Below are 11,938 nucleotides of genomic sequence, written 5' to 3'. Positions count from 1 at the left end.
AATTTTATTCACACCGACGATAATGAATTCGAGTGGAATAAAACTTCTTTCGTATTGGAGACACAAATTGTCAATTTCGTCATTCGCGGTTCTTACCCGTTCTGACCTAACTGCGCGAAATATATGCATATACAACAGCAACACGCTTGTTGAATTGCTATTACTTGACCGTCAGGCCTAAGCACGGCATTGAAAAATTGATTTGATTTCCGTATCACCAAATAATGAGTTCATATTGCATCACAGGTAAGCAAAGCAATCTTTCTGTTCATGATCAAGTTATAGGTATGTTATCCCGTGTCAGCAGTCCAAAGTCTCCCACTCCAAACTGCAGCGCCATCTGTTCGAAAATTTGAAATCTAACACTTTCGGAACTTCAGGCCAGTCTAGAGCCAGCGGTAGAGTAGTTCGGTCGGCTGTGCGCGAAGTGGAATCTCTATATAGTGTTTGGTGACAGCGTGGAAGGTGGTGTTAGTTGACCGCATGAAGGCGTCTGTTATTGGTAAGTGAAATTACCTGTGTAACGATAATAGGAACAGAATTAATTGCTCGGGGCATCAGCTGCAAATTAGTTGAAATCAGTAGTGAATCATATTTGCATGGTGCATATTCAGTTAGGAGCTGTACCTGTTACTCAGGTCAGCAGTGCAAGTTAGATATTGCACCTGTCGCTTGAGGTCAGCAGTGCGATGAAAATCCCAATGTTTACATGTTGAGATCTATTGAGATCAAGTTAATCACTTTGAGTTGAGCATCACAATACCTTGACGCATTAGAGCACATGTCAGTCGTCCCTCGTGCCATTGCCACGTCGGCCTAGCCGTACATTGAATCGGTACACAAAGATCACAAATGATCGCGTTTACCTACCTTTAATCAAAACTTACAGCGCAAATACTTACAAACAAAAATTTTTTAGTTTATTTTTCAATAAAAAGTTTGGAATATTTAGCATGTACATCAAGATTAGGCCTTAACTGGTCAAGCATTGGCGCCAGGGCACATTCAATTACAATCGTTTGGTAAAATTTGGTAACGTCATTAATTAATTATATGGATATTTATATCTTATAGATATCAAGGCAGATATGCTGATAGCGATACCCAATATAAAATTTTACAACTTTGTTACAATAATTTTCTAAAGTCTCGGTGACAGATACACCATACCGAAATCAAGGAGAAATATAAGTATCCACTGAAATGAGTTTTCACTTCCATTTATGATTCAACATTAAATTTACCATAACTATACATTCGTTTAATAAATGCAATACGCATACTTTATTTTATGATATATCATACAAACATGAGAATTGCTTTTGTCCATCGTTTCCTAATCTTCTTCTAATCGTCTTCTTAGTTTCAGAAAAATATCAGGTATAGATAAATTACCTCAACAGATTTGATGAAGTAAATATTTCTATCTACAGGGATTTGTTGAGAATTAGGATTCTCTAGTATTTTTACTTGGCTGATAACAATTGATTAATACGTTGTGAAAATACGCATCTGTACTGAATCTACATTTTACATGAACCTTTCAGGACCCCAAATAGACGTGATTACTGTATTAACGCATATGTACAGAAGGGGTGCATAATTAAATATTAGAATCATGTTTATCTCTCGACAAAAATTTTTCCTTTGCTTACTTGAAACGTGAGTTATGGTTTAAACGAATATGTATATTTGAGTGGATTTAACAGATTCGAAATTTCAATGTCTTATTTAAAGATACTCAAACCGTTAGATAACTTGAAATCATTCGTGATTCTGAATTGCACTTGGTAAAATTCTCACAAGGAAGGTATCAATATTTTTTAACCAATCTAACTGAAAAAGTTTCCTCATAACGAGAAATGAAAAATGTAATTCTCTAAATTAAATAAAAAAAAAAAGAACTGTCAAATCCTCCCTTAACATGCTTTAATTTGAAGGATGGTTTCACCCTCTTAAAGTGTTTAATGGCAGATAAAAGAAAATATCTGTAGCTTAGTTGTTAATCTATTATAACAAATTAGAAAAGAAATAAAATCGTAGAAATCAACCTGGGATACCTTCCTTGTTAGTAAATGTAAATCCCAAATTAAGATTCCCGATAGCGAATTGTCGCCAAACACTAGTAGACCAGTGCTCGCTATGCAGTTTTTATAGATCGTTATACGCATAAAATACAGAGAGGCAAATTAATTCCATAGGAATTTAGGTGTGACATAATTTTGGCAACATTATTATATTTGCAGTATCGATATAGATTCAAAAGTAGCTGCTCAGTGACTCGATAAGCATTTTCAAAATGAAGCACATGAGTTCTGAATTCTCCAAATAATTCAAATGTTATATTCAGTTACAAGGTTCTATATTCAAATGAATATAGTTGATTGAATTGTATATCTATGAGTATTTTTATGCAAAACTATTTACAATGTTAAATGTCATGAAACTGAGTAAAATTGTATTTATTATATGCACAATTTTTACATTTCAATCGAGCACAGACGCTTTGTCATTGTATAAATATTGACTGAAAACGAGTTGCCTTCAAGTTGCTAAAAATAAAAAAGTAAAGGTATATCAAATACCTCGAAAGTTCATTAAAGTATATATTGTAAACAATTTATGACTTCCGTGTAATTTATGAATTAGATTTCATCTCGAGCTAAGTTTGATACAAATATCTTAGGTAATGGATATACCTAAGCCACAGGACCTTCACCTATATGATTTAAGGTTTAGTAAGAGGGATATCAATATTAGTTTTATATACATATATAGTTGTACTATAACAAACAGTTGACCTTGAAACTGTAAATTAATCCATTGTCAAACACAGTTGTAAATTTCGTTTTTCACAGTACATTCCGTTTTCAAAGAGTATTTCTGAATGACAAACTCATAGACTCGACAAATATGCCAAATAATGACCTAATGTCACAGGACCATCGTGAAAATGCAAAATAAACCTTGGCCGAAAATATATAATACAAATTCAGGGTGTATACGGAAACCAGAAAAAAAATCCCGCCTTTTTCACGAATTTACTGGTGAAATTTTTTTGTTTCCTGGGTACCTTGACATAGATTATCAGTATTACTTTGCATATTCCTGTTACTTTGCATATTGAAGAAATAACAAACCTTTCATACATTTTTATAATACCATGCTTTAGTCTTCATAAATGATGTTTATAGCTTGCGAAATATAAAATTCCAACAATGAAATCTGAGATTACTACAATTTGCGCGAGAGCTTTTCATCAACATGCTAAGGATTTCAGGGTACATTGATAATTTGAATATTTAAAGTATGTTAGAACCTTCATTCGGCATCAGGTACATCGCGTCTCATTATACGACCTTTTACTACATGTAAAGGTAAAAAAGGCGAATTTTTTCCCCTTTGTATTTGAGGATACATAAAAGGTCGTAAATACTGTCGATTATGCCCTTTCATCACGAATTTTATAAAAAATAATCACGTTCTCTAATGGTGTAAGTTCGCATGTGCCCACATCAGGGTGATCGTTATTTAGGGTGTTTTCGAAATTCCGTGCAGACGAAGCGGAAAAAGTTTACGAACATTTTTTTTCAAAAGTACGCGTTAACTGGAGCCTGTAGGTCGACTTAAATTACTGTCTTTAAGGCAGTAAATTTTCCAGTGTATTTTAAATGGAAACTTGAGATCACAGCATTATTATTTTTTTCCCCAACTAAATAATGCTTCGACAAATCTTGAATTTGGTATACGTCTTTCCTATGGTCATAAGTATTTGAAAAAATTGGGCGATTTTCAATGTTATAATCATTATTTAACGAAATAAATGGATTAATAATTAATTAATTATTTAATTTAATTGTTTAATTAAATTTCAAAAGGTTATATTTTTAACGCAGGCAATGAACGCTCGAGAAAGGAATGTAGCAAGCTTCGAATATTTTTCTTGTTAGCATTATTGGCATTTTAGTTCATATAATATTAAAAATAAAATTGTTTAACGACCAATTATGAAATCATCAGGAGACGCAGCCGCATCTTGACACCAAGTTATTAAATAAATAATATCACGTCAAAGCCTCTGTTACGTATGCGTAACTCTACGTAGATGAATACGTATGCGCAACTCAACAAAATCGCACGCTCAAGCGAGGAACACTCGTGAAATGAATATGGATAAATTTAACTATTTTTGCTGTTATCGGTATTACGATCATGTGAGTTAAAAAAATAATTGTTTGAAATTTAATTAAATAACTAAATTAAATGATGGACCACTTATTAATCCATTTATATCGTGTAATTGTTATTTTCGACTTTGAAACACAACTTTGACGTGCTGAGATTTCGAAACGTTTATTGCTGAAAATCGGCCATTTTTTTCAAATACTTATGACTATAGGAAAGACATATACCAAATTTCAGATTTTTAAAGCATTATTTAGATAGGAAAAAAAATAATAATGCTGTGTGCCCAAGTTCCCATTTAAATTACATTGGAAAATTTACTGCTTTGAAGGGAGTAATTTAAGTTGAACTATAGGCACCCGTAGGCATGTACTTTTAAAAAAAAAATTTTATTAACTTTTTCTAACTTGGAATTTCGAAAACACCCTAAACAAGGACCATCCTAGCCCACCATGATCTTATACCGTTATGTCCAATATTTTTTTTGAGAAAATATAAAATTTTAAACATTGTTCCCAAAATCGACGAATCTTTAGGTTTTAAAGGATTTTAAAGCGAATGTAAGATACAAAATCGGCGGGTACGACCCTGTACAGTTACGTTCGATATTATTTTTTTACAAAAGATGAAATTTTAAATTTCTACTCGAAATTGATAAACCTTTATATTTCGGAGGGTTTTGCGTCGATGATGAATAAAAAGACAAAAATAGCGGATACGACCTTATATCATTTATATAAATGATAAATAAAACTATATTTTCATGCTGAAAGGGCGTATCCACCAAACATAAAGCCTTTTACCTTCATTAATTTTTTCGGCTAATTTTAGTATAGATATAACGTTTCGAGTGCCTTTATAGCGAATGCCATAAAAATAGAAAATTATACGCCCTTTTACCACCAAATTCGCCTTTTTGGTGCATACATCTTTATACGATTAGACACGCGATACTATTATACAATGTCAACCAGGCAAAATGGGAAAAAATGTTACCGAAAAAATATGAATTGTGCACTAATTGTGCAAAATTTATCTTGTTATCACGGAGTACCGGAAAATTCCTGTGTCTTTCCCGGTTGTTTCCCAGTAAGAAAAATTACCAGTTTTTCCCCGGTATTCGCGTTATTCCCGGTGCATATACACCCTAAAATTCCATGTGACGTCGACCATAAATGAGGACAAACTTCTAAAATGAAATGTTTCATCAACGGAATTGTATCAAAGAAGTTTTCTATTTACATTAAATAGGTGAATATAGAACATTATTAGTCAGATGGGCTAACCGGATGATATCCTGATAATATGTTGCTCCAGAGCCAGCGTCAAAGAAAGCTATATGTATTTTGCACTGCTCTGCCACCTGATGATCCCGACCCTGTCACTTGCAGCTGTTGTTCTGCGATATTTTGTTGTTCTAAACGTTCCAGTGACTCGGCGCGAGTTCTTATTGGTCCACCGTGAGTCTGCACCTATTTCATGCAATAGTGAATGAAATATTGTAAGCTGCTTCAAAGTCTCGGAATACATCCATTTGTAGACAAATCGCTAGTACAAGAGTTGAAGTTGATAAAGGTCGCTCATCCTGAGATTTAAGCCATCATTCATAAATCGATGCCATGGTCGGTAATTAATTTTTTGTCAGGGTAAACTGTGTTAGTTTTGTTTTCCGTTTTGCATGATTCAAATCTGTATTATCGGTCATCAATTATGAAATGAGAATCTCTTGATGATGTCAACTTAACTTCTCAACTTGCATTTTGACTACAAATACTCCTTTTCTATCCTTATTACACGTATAGAAATATTAGGAATGATGAATAATTCATAGGTGATTAAAAATGTTGAATGATAGTTGATTAAAGAATAATTTATCAGTGTGATAAATGACAGGATGATAAAAATAATTAAGCGACACCACCATTCAGAAATTGTAAGAATTATAGTTATACCTTATTTAAAAGCGAGCCCCTCCCCCCACTGTCATATTTTTACACTTCATATCTCTTTTTCATGTTATAGCAAAGCTTTCGAGATTGAACAATGAGAAAAATGTACGAATTGCTAACATTAAGCGTCTAAACTCCTATCAGGTGTAGGTCAGATTTCCAATAAATCAATTTTTTTCAAATTGCAGTGCAACATCTACTGGGAAACTCAAATCTTGGACAAACATAGTCAATCGAATAGCATGTTACCCTTCAGCCAGAATACGACAGCAATTGCCAAACCTGGATTTTATAATATTCCATTCAATTTCGGACAATTTAGGTATAGGAAATAAAATTTATAAACTCATTTCACTTCCGTAGAAATGCTATTGAAAGAAAAGTGAAAATGAATCAATCAATTACAAATGTGCCATAGAACAATTCACAATATTTGATTTTAATGCAAGGAATCAATATCGACAAAATCATATCCATTTAAAAATTGGTGAATCAATTAGCTCAATGCAAATTATACGATAGTTTGGAATCGACCTACCCTTAGGATTTGAGATCTGAAAAAGGGCCACCACCGTCCTCACTTTATCGTGTATCTACTCACTGTCTGTAGTTTCAGACTTCAGACTGTGGGAGTCGGCCACTCGCGCTCACTCAAGAGGGGTTAGACTGCCGCTGCTGAGTCTTACTTCTCTGGGCTCTGGGGCTGTTGCCGGCCTTCGTTCCTGAGGCTGTTGGCTGCTGGCTCCAGTAGTCACGTGATGTGCAGGCCGGCTGGCAGGATTAGCGACCACATATTCTGTTAACGTCACGTCCGCTGTGCCTCCAGATTCCAAAGGGATGGGATTTTGTCGAAAGTGTTCCAGCATGTCGTGGATTGCTGGGAACCAGAGGTGTTGAACTCGACATTGCCCTTGATCGTTCAACGTCATTCGTAGGTGCTATCATTGCAAAAATTTATTGAAAAATTACCTCTCTGCGATACACAACCAGATACGAAATAATCATTGGATGTGACACGATTGAGGTGAAATTGTTTCTTTTTTTCTTTACTTGACCAATTGGTGTATTTATTACAATCCCTGGAGAAAATCAATACCATCATTCATGAAGATCTTGATCAGGAAGTATCTAGGGATATTAAACTGACAATGTAGCGCTTCGAACGTACTTCCAAGAATATCATGAAATTACTGACTTATCTGCCAAGTAAATAACTACCCATTCATTGTATTCGCCCCACATCAAATATAATCCAACCGAGAAATGAGTGCCAGCACAACATTTTCACAAACCGTATCTCAAATATTCAGAATTTGAGTTTAATGTAAAGAAGCGTTTTCATTGAAACATTGCAACTTCTGTTTACATCAGCTTATCTTGAACCAAATTTTCAGCTCAGCAAACGTATTTCCAGGAAATACTTGGATTCGTGCAAGATCACTAAGGGTTGTTTGGATATGTCATCTACTACGATTGAGCCAATTGTAGAATAATCTACCTTTGCTCTTCCTTGAAAGTTGAACGTCAGAACGAACTCCCCTTTTCTGGTCTCACTTTGCCGGACTAGAAATACTCCGTGCCCATTAGCTGCGCCGTGAAGGACAAGTTGTGCTGCATCTGATCTGGGTAATGTTCCGTGAAACCACCGATATTCACGTAAGCTGGTCGACAAGTCTAAGTCTCCGTCGTTACCAGATACTAAAAATATTTGAAAAAATGCTGTCAATGCTGTATAATGAGTTCAGTGAAAACTTGGTAAGCACGGTAATCTATATGCATCGAATGGGGCAGGTTTAAACTTAAATATTTCAAGTCATTAGTTCTGAATTCAACTTTAGTATTATAGAACTGGCCTGGCAATATAACAACTGGTCAAACTAGTAACAACTCCTTTTATAGCAACTCGACATTTCGAATACTGGGATAATTATCATGTTTAGATTCTAGTATATTACCTGGATGTCCTAATACAATCTATTAATACAATGATTACAATAATCCTAAGGTAATATGATTCCATGGTCTAATCTAATGCTATTAAATTACAGGTCTGATGACAGGTGGTTTCATTCATTTTAAATTGAACATTGCAGTACCTTGAAAACTGTTATTTTCTGAAAGTTTACAGAGATTGGATGATTACACCATAATTAGATTTTCAGATTAGATTATCTAGTAATCATCAACATCTAATTATCTTGTGAATCATCATGCAATAAAGTACGTTTAAATGCTTGTTGCATTTGTAACAATATACGTTTGCAATTGTCCGTTTGGTAAACTATTCAAGTATGATGATGACTGCATATCTATACAACAGATGTTTTGAACAAATTCTCATCTGCCCGGATGATTTTCTCCGGATGTAAATCATCAAGAGATAAACTAAAATCATTTCTCTCTAAATTACACATTAAGGTTATCAAACATTTGTTAGTGAATCAATTTGCAAATGCGTTTTAAAAATATTTTACATTACGTGATTTATTTATCTCGAGAATACTTTGTTTTCATTAAATTCAATCATTTCGCACTCTGTCATTTTCTTATCTCAACATTGTTCGTAAGAGTATATTTTGTTGATCGTGGTTTGCTAAATTTTAGATGTTCCTATATTTGCGAAATAATGATTTTTCCTGAATATGCATCGTTATAATAACGTTACTAACTTCATCCTTGTGTGAAAGATGTATTGTTTGATATTATGCTACTGTGCACATATTATGCATGTAGAAATTGTAAAGATATGTAAAATAGATTTTTGTCAAGTTGATTAGTTTCGCCTATAATATCAGCAATACAGGAAAACGTGACTTGTGGAATAATGAATTTTTTTCACACCTAGCTCAAACAATGCTGCAAAATATGATGAGTTATTACAAAAATGAAAGTACTCAACGTGGTGGAAGAAATTGCAAGAGTGAAGACGCATAAGTGGAATGATTTCAACTATAACAGTAAATTGGATTCGAACGGTCAACAACCTAAATCGTGCGACTGACAATCTTAGGACTCTAAAATTCCTTGGGCATCTCCAACGTTTATAGCTGCGATGCCAAGTATTCCGTGAGTAAAATCTCAGGCTCTTCTCAATTTCTCGCGTTTAGAACAATCTTAGAACACTCACATTCTTCTATTTCTTGATGAGAGGGATAAAGCAGGTCCAAATTACTGTTGTTACTGAGTCTGAGCCGTGGGGGTAGCTCGGGTGGATTTCCCTGCTCCTCAAGACTGTGCTGATCCTGGATCGTTCTAGTATTTTTACTCGCCGAATTAGCTCTGACTCTTTCTCCGTCGGAGTTTGAACTATGAGCAACAGAATTGGCGGCGGAATCACCGGGTGTCGAGCCCATGGCGTTGGAAGTAGTGGGTGCAGACCTCATGCAGTACTTGATAGTAGCAAGCCAAGACCGCATGTCAATGGAGTCGTGAGCCTCAATAACGAATTCTAAGTTCTGTTCAGCCTTGAGAACGAAGGTGTTTTCATGGTCCGGCATTTCCAGAGCAGTGGTTTCCCTCGCCTCGGTTATCCTGAAGCAAAACACGCCGCTTCTCGGCTTGAACGCCTTTGGCGGCGAGTAGAATTCGAGCATGTAGCCACCGATGGCCTTGACAAGGGCAAGTCGACACTTCTCCCACTTTTGGGTACCGTCGATGTTTTCGCCTATCAAGCAATTGACGATTCCCTCCTTCCTGCACTCGACGACAATCTTTGACAGCTTCGCCTTGGAGTGTTTGTCCCTTCTGTGCTCGCTGTGGGATAACTCCACCTCGTCGCTCTGCTGCTTGTGGAAGAATCCCTTGCCCTTTTTGAGCCCCTTGAAAGAAAGACGTCGGAAGAACGTCTTGTGCACCGGCTTCGGTGAGACAGGTTCGCCATCCTGTTCCGAGTAATCGCTGAACTCTTCGTTTGAGGAGGCCCGGATCGGCGGTCTGGTATTGTTTTGATTGTTCGGAGCGTTCGCGTCAGCCTCGTTTCCGGAAGCCTGGTGGTGAAGTCGCGTGTCGTAGGAGGGCGACCTCGTGCTGCGGCGTAAAAACTCCGTCTCAAAATGCTCGCAGAACGTGTCGACAAATTTTCGCAAAAAATCGCGATGCGACAAAGTTGCCCTCGCGCTTTCCGGCAGGTTAAGATTAACGTACGTGCAGAATGCCTTTGCAAAATCGGACGCCGCCGCTCGGGCGTGCCTGTCACAAAATTCTGACCAGTTGTCCGCACCCTCGGCGTTGTTGTAAACACTCATTATTCTTATTGCTCTATTGCTGTACAGTTTTTGTAGCCTCCCTTTGTTTTTAACTCACCACTTGCGTACGTGTTTATTTACCTATCGTTGTTGTTTTGCTTTCTTGTTTCTTATTATAATTTGGCGATTTTTTTCTTTCGTTTTTTTTTTTTTTTTCCTATATCATTTGATTTTTCTTTTAATCTTCGCCTTTCACAACGTTCTTAAACCATGCACACACACCCATACACTAAGCTACTTGTTTTTGTACCAATTAAGTACCGCTCGGTACTATCTACTCGGTGAAATAATTCCGGTCATCGTACCGCGTACGTGAATCACATTCGACGCGCGTTACTCCCTAATAAATGCCGACTAATCAACGCTCAATCGAAATGCACCTGTTTACGAAGATCAATCACTGTTACACTGGGGGCTCGCGTGATAACCTCTCCTCTTGCTCGCAAAGGCTCAGCCAGCCTCCACTTCCGCTGCTGATGCCGGCGCCGCCGCAATCTTCTTGTATTTATTTTCGTTGTGTATTTCAGTAGTTACTACCGCATACCGCGAAATTAAGATCTTCTTACTTACCGGCGGACGATCATCGGATTGATCAGCTCGACTGATAGATGCACCGAGCATTCGTTGATGTGTGTGAAAATTTCGATCGGTGAGATGATCCTCTGTCGGTAAGAGTGGAATCTGCAAACACTTGTGATCCTACAACGATTTTTTCGGGATTTTTTTTCTAACTTTTCATTACACGCCATGATGTATCTATATCCCAATAAAAAATGATGGATTTAGTGAAATCAGAAACCAAAAATTCTATATGATTTTGTGGGTTGTGTACTCGTCTTGCTGCTTACGTTACAATTTCTTCCGCCGGTCGAACGTATCTACATCTGCAGAACGAACATCCCGTACCTCAGATTCTTGAAGGCTTTTCAAGGGAATAGACTCAAGTTAGACATTTTGATGCGATATTCTATCCGATTACTCTAGCTGCGTCTTAAAACGAGTAATGTATAACTCATAATGCTATCAAGTTGTTTGTCAATGTTTCTTTCTTTTTGCTTATAGTAATTTTTGGAAAAATAGCACGACGACCATAATCAATATTGTCGAACAAGGTGCATCGTTATTCAGCTTCGTGACGAGTACAGACTGTCAAGTTTAAGTGTTTCTACAGTGCAGAATAGTCAGATTTAGCTACCGAAAAGATGGAGAAAAAATTCATTGTAGGCAAATCCTGTAACCCAATTTAGAATCAGCGTGGAAAGATCTTAATAATAGATTTTTATACAATTTTCATCCAAAAATATGCCACATAATTCAGAGCAATAATTAAACAATGCTTGGTATAATTTCCCTCTGCTGTATAACGGTTTACTAATTTTCTTCACTCAAAGAGCAAGTTAATTGATTGTCTTGATAGTTTTTTTTATAATACATTCATCACGATTGGCACTGCAACTGTTGTCCGGAAATCGGCTAGAACGAAGTTTTATGTTTCATTCAAATAGATTCGTATTAGAATCAAAATGTCTATATTAGATAGCCGGTTTAACTTGTGATGTA

General features: G+C 36.3%; 2 protein-coding genes across 3 annotated transcripts in view; one reads left to right on the top strand and one right to left on the bottom strand.

Moving 5' to 3' along the window:
* Positions 1 to 1,256: 1,256 nt before the first annotated feature.
* LOC124300744 (SH2B adapter protein 1) lies at positions 1,257 to 10,878 on the bottom strand. 2 transcript variants are annotated; one of them, XM_046755090.1, is made up of 5 exons: positions 9,262 to 10,878; positions 7,633 to 7,832; positions 6,821 to 7,072; positions 5,472 to 5,657; positions 1,257 to 5,374 (listed from the first exon to the last, which is right to left on the bottom strand). In XM_046755090.1, exons 1-4 carry the CDS (start codon positions 10,376 to 10,378, stop codon positions 5,511 to 5,513), a joined length of 1,716 nt encoding a protein of 571 aa, XP_046611046.1. In that variant the 5' UTR covers positions 10,379 to 10,878; the 3' UTR covers positions 1,257 to 5,374; positions 5,472 to 5,510. The 2 variants fall into 2 exon arrangements, with proteins under 2 accessions (XP_046611046.1, XP_046611045.1); XM_046755089.1 differs by having other exon boundaries at positions 1,257 to 5,657.
* Positions 7,826 to 11,938, top strand: part of LOC124300742 (uncharacterized) — a 69,886-nt gene continuing 65,773 nt past the window's right edge. Inside the window, exons 1-2 of the mRNA XM_046755083.1 lie at positions 7,826 to 8,354; positions 8,980 to 9,200. The gene's annotated coding sequence lies outside the window, so the exon portion shown is untranslated. The remainder of the gene's footprint in view (positions 8,355 to 8,979; positions 9,201 to 11,938) is intronic.

The sequence above is a fragment of the Neodiprion virginianus genome, chromosome 3, assembly GCF_021901495.1.
Source record: "Neodiprion virginianus isolate iyNeoVirg1 chromosome 3, iyNeoVirg1.1, whole genome shotgun sequence".
Taxonomy (NCBI): Eukaryota; Metazoa; Arthropoda; class Insecta; order Hymenoptera; family Diprionidae; genus Neodiprion; species Neodiprion virginianus.
Note: the sequence above shows the minus strand (reverse complement) of the source record. Positions and strands in the feature narration are given on the sequence as shown.